Consider the following 27,373-nt stretch of genomic DNA (forward strand, 5'->3'; position numbering starts at 1 on the left):
TTCTCACTATAAAATTCAGTTGTAAAACGCATCTTTTGTCTTTATTTGAAACCACATTTGTTAAACCCGTCAGCTAAATAAAATGGCTGAGCAAATTATTTTTTGTTTTTAAAATACTTTCTTAAACTTCAGCAAACAGCTCCATAGCAACGCAAAATCAAACGAGGTAAAAGAATATGATACGAGTGTTTGAGTCGAGAATAACAACATGTGTAACCCATATCCTGTAACTTGTTGCTATGTTCGCTATTTTTTTTTTTTTTTTTTTTTTATAGAACAGGGGGCAAACGGGCAGGAGGCTCACCTGATGTTAAGTGATACCGCCGCCCATGGACACCCTCAATGCCAGAGGGCTCGCGTTATTTTATGTAAAAGAACTAGTTTCCATAGCTGATTAACATTTTTTTACATTAGAATCGTACTAGTCATTGTCGTCTGATAGATTTTTTAAATTACGACTTTAAGTTTAATATACACATGAAATCAAAAATTCCAACTTTTGTTTAAAAAAAAAAACAAATGTTTTGTGCCTCGTTTTAAAATTTGATTTTGTATCCCTTAAATTGTTATCTCAATGTTTCTGTTTCTTGAAAAACACTGATGTATAGTCGTCAATAGATTAATGTTGTTAATGTTAATATTCAGAAATTTTAGTGGATAGTTAAATTATGATATATCAAGATTTTTATCGTTTCGAAAGTGATAAATGTAATGTTGTGATATGTATATAAATGTAATGATACGTTTATGGTTTTCATCCCATATATTCATCGCCATACACATTCACCGTTTGAGGGTTTGCTAGGATATTTAATTTAGCCAAAAACAGTGCAGGAAATTTCATACATGTTTTTAATGTAAATAGAGAAACTGAAATAATAAAACTACTGTTTTATTATTTCAGTTACTACTACTGTAGCCAATGCGCCTTCTAACGACTTAATGCAGAAACAATATCTAGTTATTATACGGTTTTATCCTTGATGAAGTACTTATTGTAATGATGTTATTGCCCTTGTAACATTGGCACCGAGTCGTGAAAATTCTGTTAAGTTCCTTGAGTTAGTTCTCAACAGCAAAAAAGTGATACCTTGAGTGGTGTCCAAAGGTCACATTAACACTCCGAGTCACTAATTTAAAAATAATTGCTTTCAATACGCGGAATATCTCACAAGAAAATGCACTTCGCACTTTTCCTGAAAGCGTATCACGTGATGGAAATAAAACAATTTCCAAAATAAATGTATCGTTACATATTTATCTCGAAGCGGTGAATGAACTGTTGATCTGGTTCCTTTAAGCCGAAATCGTAATACGGAAATTCTAAACACGGTCAAGATTGTCATATTACTTGATTGTGTCGAGGATGAAGGGGAAAAATTTCGTGACGTTGTATTCTTTTGTCAGTAATTCGTCAATTATATTCAAAGATTGACATCCCTATTTAACTGTGATTCGCAATTTGTGTCACGCGACTGTCATAAAAAATGTATTAAACACTCATAAACCTTTTTAATTCACCCGAATAGAATCACGTACCAGACACCGTTAGTCAATTTTAAGTTCTCCGCTTTTTTGGTTTTATCTGAAAAGTATAGATATTTCAATATCTTATTCAGTCCTCTTATAATACCTGTATAGTAACGTAAAAATTCAAATAAAATGATTTTCCACGTGTATACAATTATCATGCAATCTAATCACTTATATTATGTGAAATCGATAAGAAGCGAAGTTTAACAATATGTTATGGCAGATTTTCTGAGAATCGGTACTTATGGGTAATAAAGTATGAATGCAATTATAAGTGTTGATAAAAACAAAAAGCAGTTTGTTAGAAAAACATAAAATACAAGATTTTGTACCTATTGCATTGTTATGAATTCAAATGATTCTGGATTTCACAGACTGATAGCTATGATAATACAATAATTATAGATAATAACATCCTCATACGTTCTACAATCTACATACTAAAGTACATTTTATTTAATTTAGTATGACAAGCAATTAATGTTCGCGACATCTTTGTAGAATGTATACAAATGGTTGCAAACTAGAATTATATAATATCGATCTGCTCAATTATAAGTCAACGCATTTGTGACTTAAATGTGTATAGAATGTTCCTGAGTTAAACTGAAACAAATAAAATTATAATCTTTGAGTACGTCATTAATGAATTTTTTTTCGAGTTGATCTCCGTTTTAACCAAGAATGAAATTAGGCTGCGTGTCTCAGATACATTTCTTTTTTAAATTTAAACTAAGTTTTTATTAGAATTATATAGCAGTATATTACAGTTTGAGTTAAAATGGAGTTAATATTAATCTGTGACAAAACATAAGTAATTTGACAATGACTACTGACAGATGATCAGCGGCCAAGTACTGGCGGTAAATGTACGTAGTTATCCCCTTATCCTCACTTAATTTCAGAAGCTTCTGTGCCCGACCAGTTAGTACTTACGTGACTACTTAAGTGATTATATGAAATTACACTCGGTATTTTGTATAATAGAGATAAATGTCTAACATATCAATCATATTGGCATGTGAATGTTTCAATTACGTCAGTGTTCGAATAATTGTGATTTAAGTAATCTCCAGTCTCCTAGTTAGTTATTCACTCGTTGACCTCGGCTTGTTTACTGCAACGAAATGCGGCATAAAATTAAAACAGCATTGTTTCTGGCGCCGACAAGACACGCGTGGAAGCCTTCTTAGAATTTTCTATTAAAAGCTATTTATTAAGGCAATAATTATCGTAAACTGTACAGCAACTAATCTTTTTTTTAATAATTTTATGGCCTGATAACGAGACCTTTAAGCCAAGTCATATTTTCCGTCACTTATTCACATGTTATTCTATTTGTCCACTTGTATAGCCTAGTTAGACATAGACTAGACCTAGGCATAGACATTGTATTCGTAGCATCCTTATATTGACAAAATGTAATCTGTGAAATTAATGTTACAAATATATTTTAGTTAAACTTTGTTTTATTTCAATAGCTAATTAAGCTATTCTTTACCAAGTAAGACCAACTAATATTTTTCCTCGTTTGGATATAGCAACTGTAGTAGTTTAATGCATTTCATGTACTCTTAATAATACATATACACTAATTTTTATTTTTATTTGTAGTTTTGAAAGGCAAATCGGGTTATCTTATCTGTATCTTGATACGAAGCTGCAAGAGCATTGACCTACATTTTATTCGCACGGGAACAGTTGGCAAACATCGTAGACTAATATTGTTCGTAAAGGAAGCTACCTATTTTATACAGCTTTTTTCTTTTTAAATTTGAGTTCTAGCCATTTTCAGCGAATTGAACATTCACATACGTATCATAGAGATAAAGTCGTACAAACGCAAAAATTTATTATTAAAAATAATTGTTATAGTTGGTAGTAGTACTTAATATAATATTTTTATTCAAATACAGATTTAGGTAGAATTTAGAGTCACAAAAGAGGTTACATCAATTATTTCCTTAGGAAAAGCATTGAATGTATAGGTACGAGACTTCAATTTTTTTACTTTTCTGTGGAGGCGCCCCGCGCTATAGACCATGCGCTGCCAACGTTTTGGGTTTTGGCGCTATTTCTTTTTTTTTTTATGGTACTGAATTTTATCTGAATCTTTGTTTAAAATGGCTGATAATAGTGAATGTGAAAAAAATAAGACATCCTACGATGTTCTAACTTGTAATTGCTATTAAACAAAAAAATTAAAACTAATATTGTTAAGTTCAAGTGCAACATATAAAGTATTGTATGAAATTTTACTTTAACTACGTATAAAAAACGCTAAATACAAAATATAACAAAACAAAACACCCCAAACGCGCTAATAATTCAACGATTTCTTAATCTACTGCGATTTTTGTAATGATGCGTATTTTGAAACAACAAAATCCAACATTTTGTTTTGAGATATCCCGACAATAATAACTATGTATTTATATTTTAGTCACTAGATTTTAAGTGGATTAGTCAATATTCAATAATACTGTTATCTCGAATTGAAAGCGTTATTTCAACGTGGACGTGAAATCACGTGAATCACACAGAACTTGTGTAACATTGAAAGTAGATAATGGATTGTAGGGAATGTAATGAAAAAAAAAACACGAGGAAAAAGTAATTTGGAATGCTTTGTAAATAATACTTAAATACTGTAATATTTGGACCATGTAACACTGATTGGGAAAATTTAAAATACAGTTAGTCAGGGTATTATGTAAAAACACCAAATAGGATGTATTTATTAAAAATAAACATCTAAATTTCCTTAATCAATTAAAAAATAACCCTAGGTAATAGCTGTTCAGTAAAAACATTGTTGATATATACAGTGGGTATAATATTTGTGATATTGAAATACTCACTACAGATGTAGATTACTTATGTTGGTTTATTATTATCTATGTTCAGGATAAATTCAATTCCTGAATCAACGAAATATTAAAATATTCGGAATATTGATTGAGGTTATTAAACTTAATCAATGCGAATAAAGTTAATTAGGGCTCTCTGTGCGTTCAAAACTGACATACAAACATTTAATGTAGCTAAATGATTTAAGATTGCATAAAATAATTAAAGTTTTATTGACAATAGTAGTCGTCTAAGACTTTCGCGCAATTTCAAATTACATAATTTCTTGTGCCAGAATGACTAGCGGCAAATTATATATTAAGAAGACGCAGGTTTAAAAACGACACGTATTATTTGAAAGTAGAATTCTGTAACCGCAATGCCTAGATAATTAACTAAAAAGAAAACTTTAGAAAGCCACTAAATAGTTTATTACTTTCGAGAAATATTATTTTACTAATGTTGAGCGATGATAATCTTTATTTTCTTACCACGATTTTGAAATAAAGTTACTTAGTTTTTGATTATATTTAAAACTAAGATCTTTCAGACGTATTTCACTAGCAATCGTCGTACGCATTACTTAGATCTATAGTTGGTTTTTATTTTTATTTACCTCTGTTAGTAAATATTGATAAACTTATACCTTTGTTAGTCTGTACCCTATATGCTGGTTTTAACGAAGCTCTTCCTTTGTTTCAGTGTCAACATTTTTATCCCAAACATTATGATTTACAAATGGATATTATGATAAGAGTGAAGTGTTGTCAAGAAACTAAAAATCCAAAGTGACGAAGTGATTCGGGTGTCTGTTTTGTTACGTTCCGTTGCCTTAGAATAATAATTATGTCAGATAAAACGTCTTCGTCTGTTGGACCGAGGAGTTTCGAGACGATCTCAGAGGAGGATGGTGAATCGCCGTGGGATAAACTCTTAGGTGATGTGAAGGCTGCTGTACCGACTATAATAACGACCAACCCGTCGACCGCGACGATGTCCCCAAGCGGGGATGTGTCTCCGCCCCGTGTGGACCTCGAGTCGGCCTTGACGCGGTCCAAAAGCCTTAATCACCGCAGAAACAGCAGCGGTCTTCTCGCCACAATCCCAAAGCAGCTTAAACTGTCTCTCCGCGGTGTGCGCAGTGAACCTTCGAGTGTCAAAGACGCGCCAACCAGCAGAAACGAAAGTGCCCTTAATCTGTTACTCAAGTAAGTACCAGTTTGAACTATATTCATGTAATGGACAAAAACAAGCCTATGTCAATCAAAATTTCTTTACACACAATTAAAAATTAGTTCTCCTAAACACAGACAACAAACAGAACAAAAAATGACAAATTACTTCTCCTAAAATTTAAAAGCATATATTTTTCATGAAGCTGGCCTCCTGATAATGCCATTGGTCCTATAAATTAATTAATGTCATTAAACCGACACTGGACGAATTGCGTCACGCTTCAACCGAACGTTTTTATAAAAGCGTCAAAAAACTATTTGTATGGTCATCCGAAACAATGAACAATTGGAAATAATGTGTGTGGAACCTTACTATTGTGAATTCCCATTATTAAAAAAGCGTTAAGCATTACCATCCAACTATAATTATATCACAATTAAATATTATTACAGTAATTCTTTCTTCTACATAAATTTCGTTGTCATATATCTACGTAAATAAATAGAAAATATATTTATATGCTAATAATGTTTGTATGATTTAGTTAAAAGTAGGACACGTCATCCCAAAATTCAGTAGTTATGTAGTAAACAAAAATCTAAATCGTTAACTATAATTTTAGTTATACCTTGTTGAATACAGCTACCAACAATTGTTGCACAATAGTTACATTTGTGACCGTACAATTATATTTAGGTATTAGGTAAATGCTATATTATCGTATAGATCTTTGGCATAGAACTAGCTAGAGTGAAATCCTTCATGAGTGCCAACGCGTGCTTCTCAATATGATCATTTAAGAATTCTCATTAGACAGGCGTAAAGGTCGTAATGGCGCCCATGGCTTCATCGGTCGCGTTATTGCTTATTTATCACTTCAACTAATTTATTTTCCATCCCTTATACGACTTCATTTATCCCGATTCTATAGAGACTGAGTCAATATTCTAATATCACAAAAGGCATAACAAATACTGAGAATATATTATTTAGCTAAAAACCTTTTTATTTATGTTCTACAAATGTAGGAACAAAAGAAAAAGATTTCTGACGTGTCCTATAAATTTTGATCATAGTTGGCACCTTCTGTAAATGCTGTTTGGACGTATGTAATGTGAAGTGTTTAATTGTGGTCGTACGTAATGTAAAATTTGATTAAGAGTTAGCAATTAGTTGTATTTTCTTGGAGAAGAAACTCTTCGACAAATCAGAAACTCTACGATCAATTTTGTCACAACCATATGTCATGAATAAAAAAATAAATTTGATATAAAACTTATAAACTAAGTAATCATATTATTTCAGATCTTAAACATACTCAAAACTGTAATATTATTGCTACATTTAGGGCCTGTTTCACAATGTATGGATAAAGTACCAAATGGCTATGCAACACATAAATTATTCGGAAGATAAAAGTTCCGGAGAAATTTCGCGCTACCTGACAGTCGTGAAACGCAACAATAGCGTTTATCCTATCAATATGTAATAAATAGCTTATTTGAAACTTATCCGGGCTTTTTGAAACAGACCCTTAACCGCCTTATGTAACTTTATTAAGAGTCGTTAATTCTTAAGTGACGCGTAACAAGTAAATTAGTAAAAGTGCACCATCAGAAATGAAAGGTATTATTAGCTTTGTCGCTAAGCTGCACAGTTTTTACGCCTACTACATATGGGTACGGCTGTCAGAGAGATACCTATTGCTAATAAAATTATTATAGACTTGATAGAAAACACATTGAAAACTCGTCTCGTCAATCGTTGACAATGAAGTTAAGTTTCGGTTGATTCCTAGACGTGCAAAAAGGCGTCGCATCTTAATGTATGTAAATGATAGCAGAGGAAACGGACGTCCTTTCAGCTCTATAGGTATTAACAGGAAACCTGACGCCGTTCTAGACGCCACAAAACAATACCGCTTTTATAGTGAAATCACGCACAGCCTTTGAATCAGGGTAATTGCAATGTCCTGTTCGTAGTCAATTGTATAAACCCCAGCAGTTCAGTTGATAAGTTTACATATTAAAGAATGATTATTTTTATAATATACAAACGGTAAACTTGAAACTGCATTTAAAGCCTTCGCTAACGCAGTGAAACCGACACGTAAATATTGACGAAGCTGTGAAAGCGAGGATGTGCGAATTTTTAATATGTTGTTCAAATTCTGACCACGTCCATATCAAGAACGTCGCGAGGCCGATCACTTCCTCTTCACACTAATATATTATAGATTTATCAGAGGTATTTGGTGTGATATTTAACGTGTGCCAAGAACATTTGCAATCGACACCCAGCTAGGGATATCATTACTTTTTTACATACATACATAAATAATATTTATCTATACTAATAATAGTAAAAAAATCGTTTGTTTGTTTGAGTAGACTGCAAGATTACTGGAATGATTTCAAAGATGTACATTCACTTAGCGAGAAAATTTAGAGTAAGTAAGTTATGTACATGTGTTTTTATTTTTTATTTTATTTCATTAATAGGTCCGGGATATCTCAACTATTACATATTAATAAAATAAATATCCAGCCGTGCGACTGCTGGATTGAACACTTGTTACACCCCATATACGATAGGTACACAAATACTATTTATATATTGTGATTCCGTACATATAAAAATGTAGCATAGATCTTTTAAACCAGGTTTTCCAGTTTCCACCGTTCCGCAATATGGCCAATATCTAGATGTTTTTTGATCAAATGCTTTTGAGGTTATTAATTTTATTTTTAACTATACGTAAATCAATAACGTACACGTTTTATTAAAATCAAAGATTTGGGATTGATTTGCTCCAGTTCAAACAATTTGTATGACTCAAAACTAAGCGATTAAAAAGAGTGGCGGAAAGTTTCTTGCCAGTTCTTCTTGCCCGCTCTACGCCCTTGACTTGCGAACTGGGAATGTTTAAATTTACAATTAATTTTTTTTTCGACGTTCATATGTACTTGTTTACCTATATTAATAAAGATATTTTGAGTTTGAGTTTGAATTATAATAATTATAATTACATAGATAGTATCAACCATATCTGGTACCCCACTTCCGGGCGTGCCTTATCACTAAAGGGGCTTTACAACATTCAAGGCACGTTTTGAAATTTCCTCCATGCACACGGTTTAAGGACATTCCAATTACTCAAATGTTAACGACTGCCAACTAAATACCGTATACAATACATGACATTTTCCATACTTTTTTAAGTGAGTTATGTTATTTGTAATGAATGCCAGATATTGTATAATTATTTTCATATTTCATTTTAGTATCCTTTCATTCCTGGATGACCGAGCCTTGCTCGGTATTTTTTTTTATAAATTGTGTTTTTTTGGAAATTATATTTAAGTACGAATTACATACTAATAAAATGATGATATATGAATAATATTTTTCGATCTTAACGACAGAATAATCAAAAATAAAACACGAATAAAATTTTCTAGAAATGATTACTAGCTAGATCGATTTATCTCCCCCGAATCCCGGGATAGATTATACTACATTTCATGAAAATCGTTGGAGCCGATTCCGAGATTCTAATTATATATAAGTATATATATATATTTGAAATCAGAATTGCTCGTTTAAAGATATTTTACGACGTTTAAGATAAATCATACCTTGCAAATAACGAAATAAAATAAAATGATCAATCTGGATATAAATATTTATGGATTTAAATCTAAATTTATAACTAATCGGTTTCGCCACAGTCAATTAATAAACATTTGTTATAAAGAATACTTGAATGCATTTTTTTATACGCACGAATCCTTTTTGACCTCTTATTATGATGCAAATGTTTCTTACTTAATGTAAAATTTTATGACTCATAAATCCACTGCATCACTGAAACGGTTATTGTTCTTACTTTGTCTTCACATCCAAACAATACTTCATGAATATTATAATAATTTTTATTTAACTACTAGAAAACTCATTGTTTTTTCTTCTCTTGGTTTGGTTTTATTCCTAAATGGACCATTACCATTAATTAAATTATCACAATAGTATGCAGAATTGCTGAATTTTAATTTAGTAAAATTATAGGAATCGGAAACGTCTTTCGCTGAGCTAATAGATATTATTGTTTAGAAAAAGTGGTGCTAATGACAATACTAAGGTAAAAAAATAACCTACGTGGATTGAATCATCATTAATCAGATATAATCTTCTTAATATAATCAGTTCTAAAAAGTCCTAATAAGTATTTTCGAACAATATACTTTTACTTAAACCATGTCTTTATGAAAAATACGCTGGCATTGTTATGGCCTTGTTTAAGCAGAAACTTTTATGCGGAACAAATCACAAATCAATTTTATGTTATAATCAATGGAAAATACCTATTATTTACCTAAGAGTACTTTAGCATGATTTTTATGTTGGGTCGATTCTCGTCTATTTAGAAATAGATGTCTTAACATGACTGAATAATTCAAGTTTGGTGAAACATAGGTACAGTACATAAAGTACATAGTAGTGAAACAGTTGTTTAAATAAACTGTGATTAATAATATTACTGTGCCGTTTGACTCAAAGTATTTAACTTACAATACACTAAAAGGTGTTTCGTTGAAGCGAATATATTTTTTTAGAACAGGCGTAGTTTTAAAAGTAGAGATGTTCAAAGTATGCTCTAATATATCTGTATTAAGACATCTTGTTTCTTTCTATTGTTTATAGCAAACTAGACATGGCAATGTCGTAATAATGAAATATAAATGGTTCATTGAATTCTTGTTATCGGTATAATAAATATAAAATATTAATGTTACTGATCTTAAAAAGTTCCCGTATGCAACTATGTTGGTTGTGTACTGTATAGATTTGATTTTGTTCTTGACGTTCATCTTTCAATGTGGAAGCGAAAAACGCAAGCTGTAGCCAGAATACAAACAAGGATATGACGGATTTACGAACATCTAAAACTACATATGCATTAGCATGGTAAATATTATGATTTAATAGAGAAACCTGTGGGAGGTCGATAAATGATCTTATATCGATGAATTTATTTAGACAGTTTGCGCTATACCCAACGAAATACCTATTTAAAAATTTTGTTTATACATTTTGTTTCAGTTAAGTAATAACCGTCGCCATATATTATTGAGTAGATAACTATGTCTGAAGTGTCATAGTTAGAGAAACATAATAACAATTAAGAAATGCATCTTGTATTGTTTGTTTAAATAAAAAAGTTTTGATAGTTGAAAGCTACTATAGTATAAAGTTGTAAATAGATACACTTCCAAGGTACTAATTCGTAGGTAGACTTTAAAAAGCTTAGCGACTTATTCTTTGGTTTAATACCTTAATTAATACGTAATAGTGCGAACTGAAGTCCATTGGTGCACAGCCGGGGTTCGAACCTACGACGTCAAGGATATGATTCGCACTGTGATCGTTTTGATATTATTCGCATAGATTTGTTAAAAAACTTAACAATATTATAATATCTTAGTAGTCTTATGACATCAATTATCATATGAATAACTCAACAGTTAGTTTTTAGCTTTTTACCTTAAAAGTAAATGACATAATATGCAAGCATTAGAACGTGCTACTTGAATGTGCCATTTACTACTCACTTAAAATACTTACACTACACTTGTCACTTAATATTAAGTGATGTCATATATCAGTAGGTATTTTAATGCATGAGTCTTGGTTTTAAAAACCCCGATTACGTCATAATGTATACGAATTTCGGAACGCGCAATATTCAATTAAGATAAACCTCTTTCATTAAAACAATTGTTTTAATTATAGTTACGAAAATCGTTTCCAGAAAATATAAATTAATTCACTTAAATTACGTAGCACTTGTTCAGCTGGGGGTTTATTGCCATTTACATATTAACAAAGCAAATCTTTTCATATACGTATGTATATTTATAATAATTCCATACTTCAATGAAATATGATACTGTTACATTCTTAAATAAATAGAAACAGAGCCATCTAGTAGACAGTAGCTAAAGTTTATCTAACCTATATTTCAGTACGATTTCAGGAATAGCACGTTGTCATGATATATTTATAAGTATAGAATATGTATGCATAGTTTTTAACTGAAGTGTCTCCGTATTTATTTGACTTGGCAACGACATAGAGAACGAAGTTCAGAAGATCGTTCAAATATGCAGAACGTGAACTGTAATCCTTCGTTGTACCTCCTTATAATCTTTTAATAATTCAAATATACCGTTGCGTATCTGATTAGCCAAAACTTTGGTATATCGGTATTTATAATTTGATGCCACAGCACCTGCTTCGAATATGTCGAATATAAATTATATAAATAATTCAGTAATAAAAGTAATTTTCTGTGTCAAATGGGTTGAGTTTTCAAACGAATTTTTGTTTTTATCAAAAGTATTTCTTAAAATCATCAAGTCTCACTTACTTACTTAGATCTTTACGAGAATTCTCTACACGAGTAAACGTTACATCCACCTAAAATACATGAGGAAATTAATCAACTAATGCTTCTTTATCTTAATTATCTTTGTAATGTCCGATATAAAGACGTGGCTTTGATCGAGCAAATTGAAATTTAATTGATATAATGCAGAGATTAAACGTCAGCGGTGTTTGAACTCATTAAATTTGATGATATATGTCGTAAATTACGTAGATGTGTTTAGTATGGCGAAGTATATTTTATTCAAAAAATAGATGAGGCGACACAGTCGAGAAGCGCGGCGCCACCGGCGTTGGCACGGTTTTATGAACAGTGTTTGTTTGTGAACGTCTTCCCATCTGTTTCGTTAAACATCCGTCTGTTTTAGTATTGAAACAATTCTCTACACAATCAGTGCTAGTGGAAAACTCACGTTGAAAATTTACGTCGTCATTTTTGTCCAATTAAATCCAGTTCGCTACCAAAATGATCTCGGTTTTACGAAAGTTCGTTGTGTTACTGTTTGATATTAAAGAAGCATTCAGTGAATTCCTTATTAATGTACTGTTGAAAGATAGAGCGGAGACAATTTTGTAATACTAGGTGATTGAATTTCCTTCTAGTAATAAGCTTATTCGTGCAGTAAAAGACAATAAGACTGTAAGAGGTCGAGACAGTTATTTCAATGTTTAGTAGAATGTCGGGACTAAAACGATGTATAAGTCAAATGTCAATGTTTCTTATGACCGAAAAAACTGTTAATTCTTCAGAATCAGCTTGGAAAGAGGAGCTAAAAAAGTGAGTATATTTTTTGATGAATGATGAATATTTTTTTACTGCTAAAAACACGTTTGTTCGTTTATCTAGGTAGTTCGTCGAATCCATAAGGATTATCCTATTATAAAATAGGCTAGGAATATGGCAAAAGAGTTTCTTCCTACGATGCCATCGACTTCTTTTCCTATAACAAAGTTTGAAAACGTTGCATTAAAATAAAAATGATCGATAAATATGAACGATTATACACAAATTTATTTCATACTTTGTTTGTTTAGCTAGGTTACGCTAACTAATTAAATTTTTCAACACTTCTTCAGGTTGGTCAAAACAAGCTACAAACATACGTGATTTGTATGTAATTTATTTATTTCCAAGTGAATTTTATTGAAATCGTGTTGCATTCTTCTTCATCGTTTGCTCTTTATGCCTAAATAAAATCAAAATAAACTGAGAAATACGCGTCAATTTGGCGATGTTTTTCAGCTTTTAATCTTAAACTTTTAATGTTTTAATACCCTTACCTTTATATAAATAAATGATGCGACAACTTTATAGCATATTTATTTATATAGAAAATAAAGAAAAGACAATTGTTATAAAAACTAGAACCTATGTGTGGCCTCAATAATAGGTGCGGACGGCGTGCACACACAATATGCTTATAATATATAATCAATTAGTTTATACAGATTATTATTACAAAAAAAAATCTTAAATTACAAAACATATCAAGGGAACGTAAGAGATTTATAACATGCCTTTTCTATAATCGGATGGTCGCGGAAAAAAAATCGTCCGAAAAAATATCACAATTCCTGCAGCACATTGCACATTCTAACCATTCTTCTTTTGTGAAGCGTAAAGTTAGAACGCTTAGTGGAGATAAACTTTTTTGCAACGTCTCAAAACTCTAGTACTACTCTGACAGAAACGTTTAATTGGAACCAGGTATGAGGTGAGAAGATAATACAGTACAATATCATTCAAACTTAAATTTAGCCATTTTTCTTTTTATGATCGACTAAACGGATGAACGGAACTTGATAAGGTTTGCGCAGCTGTTTAGTGTCTTTAAAATCTTTACACGCAACATTATTTTAATACGTTTCAAACGCCAAGATACTAAATTATTTTGTGAGTATATAAGAATTAATGCCGCGAGTCAATATGAATAAGGGTTTTTAATTACATCTGGAAATTTAACGATATTATATCTAATTCAAATAAAATAAATTAAATGAAAAGTGGTGATACAATCTTTTTAGATCCGGACCTCAAATTTCTGTATCTGTTTCATGATTATTTGCCAATCTAATAGGCAAGTAGGTCATCACCCTTTTGTGCCATCACACGCCGTCGATTTTCTGGGTCTAAGGCAAGCCGGATTCCTGTGGAAAAGATCGTGATTTTTTCCCTTTGCCGTTCTATGGAATGCTAAAGGCGCACATAGAAAGAAAGTTCATCGGTGCACAGCTGGGGATCGAACCTACGACCTCAGGGATGAGAGCCGCACGCTGAAACCACTAGGTCACCACTACACACCAACCCTGCTGTATATCAGCACAAAGAGAACAAGCAATTCCGAAAGAATGATGTATATAAATACCAATCTAACATGATTAATAGCATTCATACAAAATATATCATTCATTCAATACGAAGTCAACGAACAAAACACGTTTATTAAAGAAACAATTTTATTAATTGCTTCTCATTCGAAGAAATAGCGATGTTTTGCGATTTCATTTATTTATAAAGGATTCAACCGGGTGTTTCATTAAAGGCAAAGTGATTGCCCGCCCAAGGCAATCATTTATTATTTTATTTTATTTTATTTATTTATTATACTTCCAACTTTTTGATTGACGTTTTATTGCTTATATTAACTAGCTAGCTTTTTATGAAGCTTGACATAAAAAAAAGATGTGTAAATATTTTAATATACTAGATTAGAATTTTACTGTATAAATTAAAAAAAAAAGCTTTTTAACATTCAATCGATTTTTATACCTATTTAAACAATAATTTCAGTATTCGACCTTTTAATATTGTATTATGTTTTAGCCTTATACCCAAATCATATACACCTCTCCCGCCCCGTCAATAAATTCTCTTGTCCTCATGCCCACTGACAATGCTGAAGTTAAGAGTTTGGTGATGGGTCTGAGAGACACATGTGCTGTTGGTAATGATTTGATACCTAGTCGACTTCTCAAACAGCACATCGAAGTTTTGGTCCCACCCATCACTTACATTTGCAACCTCTCCATGGAAACAGGAGTGTTTCCAGACATTTACAAGAAATCCCGCATAACGCCTATCTGCAAGGGTGGTGACAAAAGCCTTGTAGACAACTACAGGCCTATCTCCTTACTTCCCATCATGTCGAAAATCTTGGAACGTCTGATTAACAGGAGATTGGTTCATTTTCTCGAGAAATATAATATAATCTCTGACTCCCAATATGGTTTTCGTTCGGGTAGGTCCACTGATGACGCAGTGCATAGCTTGACTGGTTTTGTAGTTAGAAATATGGATAGGAGGGAAAAAGTTATCGGTATCTTCATGGACTTGAGCAAAGCGTTTGACACCGTTTCTGTTGAAGTGTTACTGCACAGAATGGAGAGATTGGGCATTAGGGGCATAACTCACAAACTTTTCGCGAGTTACCTCTCTGGACGTACGCAAATTGTGAGGGTGGGGGATTGGTCTAGTACAGAGCTACCAGTGACCTTCGGTGTGCCGCAGGGCAGCGTCCTGGGACCCACACTGTTCCTTATTTATATAAATGAACTGTGTGGGATGGACCTTAGAAATGGAAAAATTGTAGCCTTTGCTGATGACGCCGCCTTGTTGTTCCATGGTCAGGATTGGTCTGAGGCCTTTCAACATGCTCAGATAGGTTTGAATTTAGTTTCTGATTGGCTATTTAGAAGTTCCCTGGCTCTTAACTCTGATAAAACCAAATTCATAACCTTCGAAATTACGAAGCGTAAAATCCCTTCTAATCTTGAACTTGTGTCACATGCTGGATCATGTTTAACCAAAGTGCAATGCGGATGTCCAAAACTTACCTCCACAAGTACCTTGAAATACTTAGGTGTCATGCTAGATAGCAACCTGAATTTTCAAGCTCATATTGATCTATTGACCGGTAGAATTAGAAAATTGATTTATATATTCAAAATTTTTAGGCACATTGCTAATCACACATTAATAAAAACCGTCTACTTATCACTATGTCAATCCATTCTGGGCTATTGTATATCTTCATGGGGTGGCTCCGCAAAAACACAACTTCTGAAGGTAGAAAGAGCTCAAAGAGCTATTCTCAAGGTAAGCGCTTTCCTTCCGTTCATGTATCCCACGGAAGAGACTTACAAACATTGGAAGGTTCTCACTGTTCGTCAAATCTTCATTCTTGCCACAATACTACGCAAACACTCACTTCTCAAATATGACCCACACCTCAATGATAATAAGCGTAGAAAAAATGCACTGTGCCATACAAAACCCTTTCGCACAAGCTTTGCTCAAAAATTCTTCTGTTTTTTGGGTGATTACTTATATAACAAGGTCAACACTTCTCTCTCCATATATCCCCTAACAAAAAATGAGTGCAAGAAGACGGTTACACTGTGGCTATTGGACTTAAACTATGAGGTTACCGAGAAAATGCTTATCATAACTAAATAGTTGAGCATAAAGTTTGACACAAATTTTATGTAAATTTTAGTTAATAATTATTTGGAGTATAATTGTGTAATATTTTTACGTCAATTATTCAGAACACACACATACACAGACACACATACACAAACACACACATCCACAAACACACACGCATACACCATGTGGTTTCCTTATAATTAATATAATTGTCTATTCTTTACACATAATCATTTTGTCGATCCGAAGTGGTGGAGGCCTGATGACCTGTAACACAGGTGCACAACCTTTAACAGGCATCAGTCTCACTTAAGCAATAGCAGTGATCCAAATAAGAATGACAATTATTGTATATGTTTTTATATGTTTTTGTTTTTGTGAGAAAATAAATAAATATATTAAATAAATATATTATATAAAAATTGTTGAGCAGTTTAATAATGAATACGTCACAGATAATATCTGTATATAATAATTGGTTTGGTTTATATATTAAAGTTTATATTAGAAAGAATAATAAAAAATAAAAGGTATCACAATTTGCTATAATGAAAACTTATAAAATCATAACATACCTATGACTATTAAAACGTTTGCAATACTTTGGTAAGAAAAAGCATTAGATATCACAACAATTTTGGCTAGTTTATTTGAGTTTCGGTAAAAGCATTATCTACATCGATAAAGCTTATCTGTACTTTGTTAAATATAAGAGACATAGTGCTTTTGCCTTTTAATCAATTTATTGATACCATAATGCCGTATTGTTACAACAATACAAAAAATATTTCTGCAATACTCAAACACATTCAAAGTCATGTTCATAACATACGTGTATGTAAATTATTATTTTTAGTTTTTTTATTTATTTGTGACGTTTGCAGTCAATGTGCCACCTATTGCTTAGATTGGTTATATCGTAAGTCAATAAATAACTATTAATTACGAATGTTAAGATTGCAAACATAATTTATAACTTCCTCGTAACTTTAAACAGATCAATGAACTGTAATAAAGAAAAAATTATATAATACACGTCATAGGATATATAATATATCATAATATGTAAACTTATCTGAATAAAAATAAACAATTTAAGCGTAAACAGATGAGGCACTTGAGATGATTAATTTCAGTGATATTACGCAGGCATGGGTTGACGTCGCGGTCGTTTTGAATTTGAATTCGATTAGAATGAAACGAAACACTCTTCAAATGTTTGTGAAGTTAATGTGTCTGTGGAAAACCGCTATACTATGGATTGTTAGTTTTTACTAAATGTGAATAAATCCATAATGACCTATTTAAATTTAAATGTAATAAGCATTATATTATTGTTTACAAAAAAAATGATTTCTACCCAAATACAATTTCCGTATATCCCAGTCTTATACAATCCTGTGATAATTGCATATGTATGATACTATGTTTTCTAAAAAAAATGTTTAATGGGTCATATACATTTTCAGATACCGCCAAGCCAGATACGCAGCGAGACGCGTGAGAAAGCGCGTTATTTTCAAGCACGGAGATTGTAATGTAGTCCAATGGAACGTGGCTAAGCGCAGGCGCCGATACCTTCAGGATATTTTCACAACCCTTGTGGACGCACAGTGGCGTTGGACGTTGCTCGTGTTCGCTCTATCCTTCATCCTTTCCTGGCTCCTGTTTGCTCTCATCTGGTGGCTCATAATCTTCACCCACGGTGACTTGAATCCGTCCACTAACTCCAATGAAACCTTTATTCCCTGTCTCAATAATGTCAACTCCTTTACTGGCTGCTTCCTATTCTCTGTGGAAACGCAACACACGATTGGTTATGGCTCCAGAACAACAAACGAAGAATGCCCCGAAGCGATTTTTGTTATGTGTCTTCAAAGCATTGTCGGTGTTTTCATTCAAGCTTTTATGGTGAGTTTTACGTTTTGTTTTGACTAACGAGTTTAATAGTCTTTAAATCTTACGAACTTTTAGAAAATCAGACCACAATGCTGGCCCAAAGTTATGACGCCTAAATTTTTATTGGTTTCTTTAGATTATAAGATACGTAATTATTTTGTTATTTTTACATAGATAAGGTATTAAATAATAAAAATTTAATCTAATATCTCTTCTATAAGGTGCCTATCAAGACGAGTTTTCTATAGAACCCTTCCTGCTTCAAAGCCAATAAGATAATTTCATATCGAAATAAACTTGACAGACTGCCAAAATTATAAACGTTCTAATTTGTGATCCAGATGCTCTTAAAAATTATTACTTATTTTAAGAAACCACGTAGGTTTATTCATTTTTAAATCACGTTTTTTAATTTTTTATAACGTATTCATTTTATATAAAAGAACATTATATAAAAAGAACTTGTAAGAAGTCTTCTTAAATTTGGCAAATCGATTATGGGGTTTTGTCCAGCGAATAAGACAGTCGTCATCCAACTACGTCACTTATTTCAACGACGCATCTAATTTTAGGTTGGCATCGTATTTGCCAAACTCTCTAGACCTAAAAAACGAGCCCAAACTTTATTGTACTCCCGCAACGCAGTCATTTGCCTACGTGAGGGTCAACTGTGTCTGATGTTTCGTGTTGGGGATATGAGGAAATCTCATATCGTTGAGGCACATATAAGAGCTCAGATTATTCGCCGCAAGGTATATTTTTTCGACAAAGCGGATACTGGTTAGTGATTGGGGATATCAGTCGGCACGCTTATACTTTCAATAACATGAAGTGACTTAACAACTCCCTTTATAAAGGAAAGTGGTCGTTTGATTCAGATAAAGTATTATACGTAACGCAATTTAGGCCAACAGTTTCTTATTGAATCTCAAAACCACTTTCTCTTGTCCATAGGTGGGTCTAATATTCGCAAAGCTGGCTCGAGCCAAAAAGCGTAACACTACACTTCTGTTCTCGAGGAACGCGGTAATTTGCCTGAGAGATGGCGAGTTCTATCTTCTCTTTCGGGTCGGAGACATACGCAAATCTCATATTTTGGAAGCGCACGTTCGTGCCCAAATTATTAGGAAAAAGGTACCTGTTCTTTTTTTTAATTACAGCTACTTTTATATTGTTGGTTTGTGTTTATACATTTTAAGTCTTAATGGTTGAAAGGTTTTCTTATTAGACCCGTCTACGGATTTCCCCGCAATCATTCATTTTAACCATTCTTGCATGACAGTACTAACATAATCTTCAAATTGTATGCACGATTCGCTTATGCTTATTCCACAAGTTATGCTATATTAACAGCAACGTTTCTATAACACTTTTATATTTTTTATTCGTAATTGGTGCTTTAAGTGTGCGATGTACTACTTTTCTTAAGCTCAGCTTCTGAAGTATGATTTTAATAGTAAAAGGATAGAAGTACAAATATAATAATGTAATGATAATTTTAATAGATTACCAGAGAAGGGGAATTATTACCATTCTATCAACAAGAGTTAAAAGTGGGAGCTGACGGGGAAGAAGACAGATTAATGTTCATTTGGCCCATGACGATAGTTCACAAGATCAATGAAAAGTCACCGCTATACAACCTTTCCGCCTCAGATATGTTAAGAGAGAGATTCGAAATTGTAGTAATGTTAGGTAAGTCGTTATTTTATTAAAATTAATTTCCTAATATATCTGATGGTACATATTTAATAGGAAAAGCAAATAAAATCCGCCGCCGCTGCTAAACAAACTCAAACTCAAAATAACTTTATTCATATAGGTAACCAAGTGCATTTGTATATTCGCAAGTCCAAGAGAAAACATATTTAAATTTTCTGTATTAATATCAACAACGAAATGTTCTGTAAACTGATCAGTCAATATAAAATGATATTGCTATTAACTAAATATTACAATACATTCGTTCGTATATCGTTGGCACTTCCTTGACAGAGACTTGGTAGATTGCCCTGCCTTTACATCGAAATAGTTGATAGATTATTCATAAACTTTATTGCACAATTCCATGAATTTTTCCAGATCTTATGTATACCAAAGTAATCAATCAATGTTATTGAATTCATACAATTCAATGAGTAAGACTTTATATTCAATAAATACGTATCTCATAGATGTGAAATTCAACGATATAACAGATCATGTTTAATTTATATTGTAAAAGGGGTTTGTCTCATAATAAATACATTAATAATAATTGTGAAATACTGATACTATATAAAACATTATTTACTGAGGCTTCAATCCTTTATTTCAACAAATATAAACTTCTACCTTATTGGTTACATCATCAAGTATAAAAATTTAAATGTTTGCCTTAGAAGTTTTATAAAAGTTGAAATTGTACTTATTATACGCGATATTTTCAGAGGGTGTCATAGAATCAACTGGTATGACAACACAAGCAAGGAGTAGCTTTTTACCATCTGAAATTTTGTGGGGACATCGATTTGAAACTATGGTATCTTTTAGAAAGGATACAGGTGAATACGAGGTAATTTTTTAATTTTTATACTATACATTTTTGTTCGTTTTTGCAGTTTTCAGCCTCAACACCAATTAGAAACGGATTTTCCTTATTGTATAACATGTACCTCGTATATGTAAAGTACAAACTTTTACATATTTCCTTATAATTATAATATATATAGAGAGATCCATGATCATAGATACTACTAGCATATAAAGAACTATAATATAAAATATGGATAATTGTAGTAATTTTATGAATACATATTGAAACATCTTTCGTCCGAGTCTTCTACACTACATTGAAATAATATATTTCCTGATGCTAATAGATATCACACACTGCCAACACAGCCATAGGATGGACTATATCTGCCTTAGGATGGTCCTTGCCTGCCGTATATAGGTTTACCAAATGGAAAATCCGTCACAAATGGTCTTTCTTGAAAAAAACACTTGTAACGTCAATGGCGAAGGCTTGCGAGTCCATTGCCGACCTATGTTCTAAACATAAAAAACTAAAGATATAAAATCTTATATCGTTTATGAATAACATTTATATGATTATTCAGGTGGACTACACGCGTTTCAACAACACATATGAAGTGGATACGCCGCTCTGTTCCGCGAAACAACTCGACGAGCTCCGAGCTACCGTCTCCACTTCACAGAAATTAGGTATATATTTCTCTTTATCCTTTTACTTCACATCTAAATATAGTTCATGAGTAAGCAGGTTTCTACAGGTTTTATAATTGCGTAATATTTTAAATTATCGTTCGTGACTTTGAATATTTCTTAGATAATATCTATCTGCGTTACTTAATAATTTTTCTTATACTTCAAGTTTCTTTATAACGGCTGTATTATGATATATTCAGCCTTTATTAGACGAATATATAGCCAAAGTCATCGGTTTCTCATTTGTTGTTATAAATAATTTAATACGTACACGTCTACGTTAAATATAGAGTTTTACGGGAAGTTCCATAACCGAACTTATAGTTTCAAATTGGATGTTATAGTAGTCTGTTTTTCCCTGGTTCATCATTTTATTTTTTAAAGTTATTAAATGTTCTGAAATTCAAAAATTTCATCCTGTATTATCCCCAGGAATCGAATGACGTCGGATGGTTTTAGAAATAAAATATAATTAAGATTATTTATGAATACGACTCTACGCTATTTCCTCAAAAGATTGTGACGTTAATAAAAATCAGTTATACCTGTCTCATAGCTATTTATAGATTATGAGTAAGCGGTATTTTTTCTCAATTTCTGAGTTGCAAGGAAAGTATACTAGAGATTATGTCACAATTGAAGCTAGATTTTTGTCTCGGAAGTTAGTTAAAATAAATGATATCTGTGTTATAAATAATATGTTTTAACAAAAGTAAAGAAGAAAAACCGCCAGCTATGCTTAATCTTATGACTTTATTGAACGAGAGGTTGACGATGATATATTGACCTGAGAACATAAAGCAGTTATTCAAGGCGTGTTTTTAAAATGTTTAATAATGCCTTCGAAGTCGTTATCCTCGTGATCTTTCAAGAGTACAATGCATATATTAATTCCGTACAGCGAAGAGTTTGAGGATAATATTGACATTAATAATAAAACCGACATATAAATAGGTACTAATACATTATCCTTGTTCATTTTAGCTAACGTATTCCTTATGATTATTTAGATATCAATTCCTTTCTAAATTAAATACAAAATTTATATTTATCTTTTTTATTTTTTATTTTGTGTATGAATGTATTCAAATATAGTAAGGGCCTGTTTCACAATGTATGGATAAAGTGTCAAATACCTATGCAACACATAAATTATTCGAAAGATAAAAGTTCCAAATAAGATACTTCGAATTTCATGACGTATAGCGCTATCTGACAGTCGTGAAACGCAAAAATACTATTTATCCTACCAATAAGTAATAAATAGCTTATTTGAAACTTATCCGGACATTGTGAAACAGGCCCTAAATCTCTTGAAACCGTTTAATTGATAAAGTTTAAACCACCGACTTATAAGCAACTAACCATGACGTGGCGATTATAAAATCCTTGCATTCTCTGCAATTAAATTATTTGAGACTTCGTTCATCCAGATATGTACATCCACGTACAGCCGAGCTTGAACATACACGAAATAATTAATATCGCCTTGCGGTGTTTTTTAAGTCGGATAATATTTATCCATAAACAAAAGATTTGGTAAATTTAGAGAGAGCACTGGCTGGGTTTTTCTACTTTATTTTAGGTTTGCGAAATTTAAGGAAACAAATATTATATGTAACTAATTAACAATAATTATAACAAATTTATCCTTTTGGTCGCTTTTAGTTTGACCCTGCGGTATTTACACTATGGATTACGATTCTAAAATGGAACTTAATTTACTAAATGTTTTAGCAAAATCGTTCTAAGAAATTTAAATTCAAAGCGTTTGCTTTTATCACTAAAAGTACTTTACGCCATCCAACAACTATCTCTACCTGTTTAGATTAAATTCCCTTCATGCCTTCTCAATTCAAATCATTAAAAAAACCAGGAACCTGGTCAACAAAATCCCTCACACTATGAGTACAGAGTACAATTCGTCCCAAGTCCAATCCAAAGAGAACAACATCGTCCAAGAATAAATAAATTAACTTCTACTATATTTAATTACAGATCGTATGCTCGGCACCATTCCGAAAACCTTCTCCAACGACACCTTAGATATGAGCTCCGTCGATTCCATGTCTATAGACGAGCACATAGAAATAAAGATTCCAGAGTCAAGGGCAAAGGAAAACAGACTCATGGCACAAAACAACTTTGTCCAACACATCAACGAGAAGTCCAGAAATACAAGTCACACACATTTAGCGGTCGAGAATGATTTACAGAAAGTTAATTCCGCTGTAGCCATGACGGAGAGAGATGGTCATATTCATAGGAGTCATAGTCACGCTAGCATGAAGAGGTTACATGGTCCAACGCTTAATGGAGTCGGTCATATGGCGAATGGCCATGATCATAGGGAACATAGTAGAATCAAAAAGTGAGTCTTTTTATGATAAAAATGTGTAAATCATTTAGATATAAGTACCTGTAGCTTTTCTTTACTTATGACTAAAAAACACTTTGTCAGTAAGAGTTAAAAATGTAGTGATCATTTAAATTTCTTTAGAAGAAACTAGGGTAGGACTGATGAAGTTCTGGGGAATTCACTTGTTTCAAAAAACTAGAGGTTAACAGAGAGCAAAGAGCAAAGTCTTCTAAGCCCATTTAACCTTAATAATATATAAAATCTCTAGACTAATCTAGACAATCTAGTTTAAAAAAAAATAGTTAAAAAAAAAAGAAAAATTCCACCTTAAAAGTGTTTTTATTTCAGATCACCAAGTGACAACCATATAACCGAGAAAGCTACAGTAATCCCCATTCTGGTGACGTCACCGGCGCCGGAGCCTGCTTGACGACAGCCCACCCCTCGGTACAACTCTGATTCCAATTGTAATTCACCAACCACTGCGAATTATCACTCAAGTTATTACTTACCCAATCTTAGGGATGTATGTTTTACCTACTTACACTTACCTGATGATCTAAGTTATACACATTTACCCGTTTCAAGTTTACCTTCTACTAGTTATACACATTCAACAGGACTACATAACTTACATTCGATGAGTTATACGAACTTACCCGGTCAAAGTGACGTACCTTCTACAAGTTATACATACTCAACCAACGAAAATGACAGTATTAGAGCGCCTTCTAATCATTTTTCCGTTGAAAAACGTGATACTTCGACTATTCGAAAACTGCACGTTAGGTTTTCTAATAAATAAATAAAAAAATATTAATGAAAATGTGGTCAAAATTAATCAAACTTTAATGTGGCTTATATTGAGGTGTTTCAGGCAGTATTGGTATTTTATCGGGGCTTAAATAATTCAAAATATTGATAAAGTTCCTAGTACAGAATTTATATAACGCAATCGAATTTTAAAGAAACTTAATTAATTTTCGTATTTTAAGAGCGCTCTATGAACATATTTGGAACTATACGATAGCCTAGCCGTGCGTCCACATCTGGCGAATGTGCCGCGAATGTGATGCTCGCGAGCGCGACGCGCGTTCTGCGCAATAAATCCTCGCCCAGTTCCGTTTACTGTTCTACCGCTGATCGCGTACGGCGGTTAGTTTGCGAGCAAACAGCTCGCAGTTGCACATTCGCGGCAGATTCGCCAGATGTGGACGCACCCTTATAGTATGCAATGTCGACGTATTTAAATTTTAATAACGTCGTAACGTATATTGAATACTAGACGAATAGTAGTATTTGTACAGAAACAAAACTAAGAAATTTCTAAAAGTAAGCAACATCCCGGAAATATTTAAGATTATTGAAATATTGTTTTCGTTTTTAATGTTCCAAGTATCTGGCCTTAAGCCAACATTCTCTACGTAGCAATTTATATAAAAACGATTGTGTAACTCAGCTGAATTCAGCGTCACCGACCTATAGTCCAAGGGCAACCTTTAACAATATGGAGAGAAAAATTAAAAATATAAACCACAAATATATTTAAGTATTTACAACATTCTTTCATTATTCTACTAGTGATAATAGTTATAAAAAAATAACATTAACAAATTTAAAATGTGTGGTGCCTGTGGAAATCTTTAATGCTGGCAGCATTTCCTTGCTGAATTACTTGTATTAAATATGAAGCATAATGATTGCGAGCAAAATTTACAATTTTTCATATATATACAAGTTTAGATTAGAAAAAAACATCACGTCAAAATATTTTTTGTATACTTAGAAATCGATTCTTTGGCCATTTGTAGCGCGCTCGTTGTCTTCCTTAGTAACTCACGGCTTCATACAAGTAAAGTACCGTATTTGTTATCATAGTCTCTAACCTGTATATGGAAATTAGATCGTCACCTTGGCAAGCTATATTTACTTACGTTTAAAAATTCAGAAGCAAAAATTTAGTGTAAACGAAAAAACAAAATGCATTAAATTAATATTGAATTAAATAATTATAAATAAACAGAATTCTGATATCAGAATGGATCAATTACCTATTATCAATTATCTATTTGTCAATAATATTATACGTGAAAGTGAATTTGAGTAATAAATTAATTTCGCAGTGATGCGCCTACGTAACACTGAACCTAATAATTTCTTAGTTTGGAACAGGGTTGTATATAGAAAAGTATTTATTAATTTAGTGAAATTAAACATAGGGCTAGCGGAATTTATATTGAATTATTGTTTAAAAAACGATTTTTACAACTAAATTTCATCCTTATGTTTAGGTTAAGGCTTCTAGATTTAGAATTTCTATCGCCAGTCAAACTATGGATAGAAAGCTTCCATTAATTAGTTCAATATAGCTTTTTCATACAAACCACGATATTCAAGATTTCTGTACTGAGGCCCGTATTCTAAAGCTATCAAACCATTTTTCCTGAACGAAATTATGTTTGAAAACTGAACTACGGACCTTAAAGTATACTCAATAGAGGAGGTCTTTATTTCCACTTCAGGACCAGTTCAATTTTTTTATTAATAATTTTGTTTAAATAAATATTTTATTAGTATTAATAATTTTAAAACCTCCTTTAACATGGGTACAGCTTACGATACTTTTTTCATAAGCTATTTTTTAACACTACAGAAGTGCTTAAATAGATAAATTTAATCCAAGCGCCAAATTATATGAATTTATTAAGGAAATAAAGTATTAAATTATATCCAAATATAAGTTAATAAGGAATGTATACAATTATTGGCTTATACAATTTCTAATTATTATTATACAGTTTATATGAATAAATCGTAAATTTATTGTATACTTGGTGTATAAATTTTCTATATTTATTGATTCTTGATTCTGAAATTTTCTAATATAATGATATTTATGTTGCTAGGTTAAAACAGAATAAATTCATATATTCACTATCTATTTATCTTTCTTTAAAGAAATGTAATGAAAGTACTTATTTTACAATTTTGGTCTTCCAAAGGAAAACAACAAAAAGTCTCAATTTTATCAAATGTTGATCAAGTGTTGAAATGTTCGATTTAATTCCTAAATTTGTAGTATTAATGGATTCAGAAATCAAATTTTGCGCGGTGCAGGCGCCGCTTAGTAATGCTTAGTCCAATGTGATGCTTTTATTGAAATCAATTACGATTTAATATTTAAAATACAAATAATAAATCAATTACTAGTGTTTTATTTACTTCACATATTACCAATCTCGTAAGTTAATTTGGCCTAAATTTACTTAACGATCAAATAATATCAACCCAGTGGCATTATTTAGGTCTTGGCCTCAGATCGTTTCCGTTTCATTGATTTATTATATTTTTATAAATAAGTAGATGATAAACCTATTTGTGTGACACATTTCTTCGGTTTGAGACATGCCGATTTCCTCACGATGTTCCCCTTCAACTTAGGAGCAAGCGTTATGCATATAAAGGAGGTT

At 32.1% G+C, this 27,373-nt stretch overlaps 1 protein-coding gene across 4 annotated transcripts in view; it reads left to right on the top strand.

The window, feature by feature from the left end:
- The window catches only part of LOC110992155 (G protein-activated inward rectifier potassium channel 3), a 30,721-nt gene extending 3,614 nt beyond the window's left edge, over positions 1–27,107 (top strand). Inside the window, exons 2-9 of one of the 4 annotated variants that reach the window (XM_022257857.2) lie at positions 5,086–5,591; positions 17,905–18,346; positions 18,907–19,086; positions 19,840–20,029; positions 20,764–20,888; positions 21,436–21,541; positions 23,543–23,915; positions 24,252–27,107. In XM_022257857.2, the coding sequence (XP_022113549.1) occupies positions 5,230–5,591; positions 17,905–18,346; positions 18,907–19,086; positions 19,840–20,029; positions 20,764–20,888; positions 21,436–21,541; positions 23,543–23,915; positions 24,252–24,333 (1,860 nt within the window). In that variant the 5' untranslated portion in view covers positions 5,086–5,229 and the 3' untranslated portion in view covers positions 24,334–27,107. Of the gene's footprint in view, positions 1–5,085; positions 5,592–12,290; positions 12,785–17,904; positions 18,347–18,906; positions 19,087–19,288; positions 19,469–19,839; positions 20,030–20,763; positions 20,889–21,435; positions 21,542–23,542; positions 23,920–24,251 lie in introns of those variants that run through there. The other 3 variants (XM_022257855.2, XM_022257859.2, XM_045629276.1) reach the window with 3 other exon arrangements.
- Positions 27,108–27,373: the final 266 nt, after the last annotated feature.

This window comes from Pieris rapae, chromosome 8 (assembly GCF_905147795.1).
Source record: "Pieris rapae chromosome 8, ilPieRapa1.1, whole genome shotgun sequence".
Lineage (NCBI taxonomy): Eukaryota > Metazoa > Arthropoda > Insecta > Lepidoptera > Pieridae > Pieris > Pieris rapae.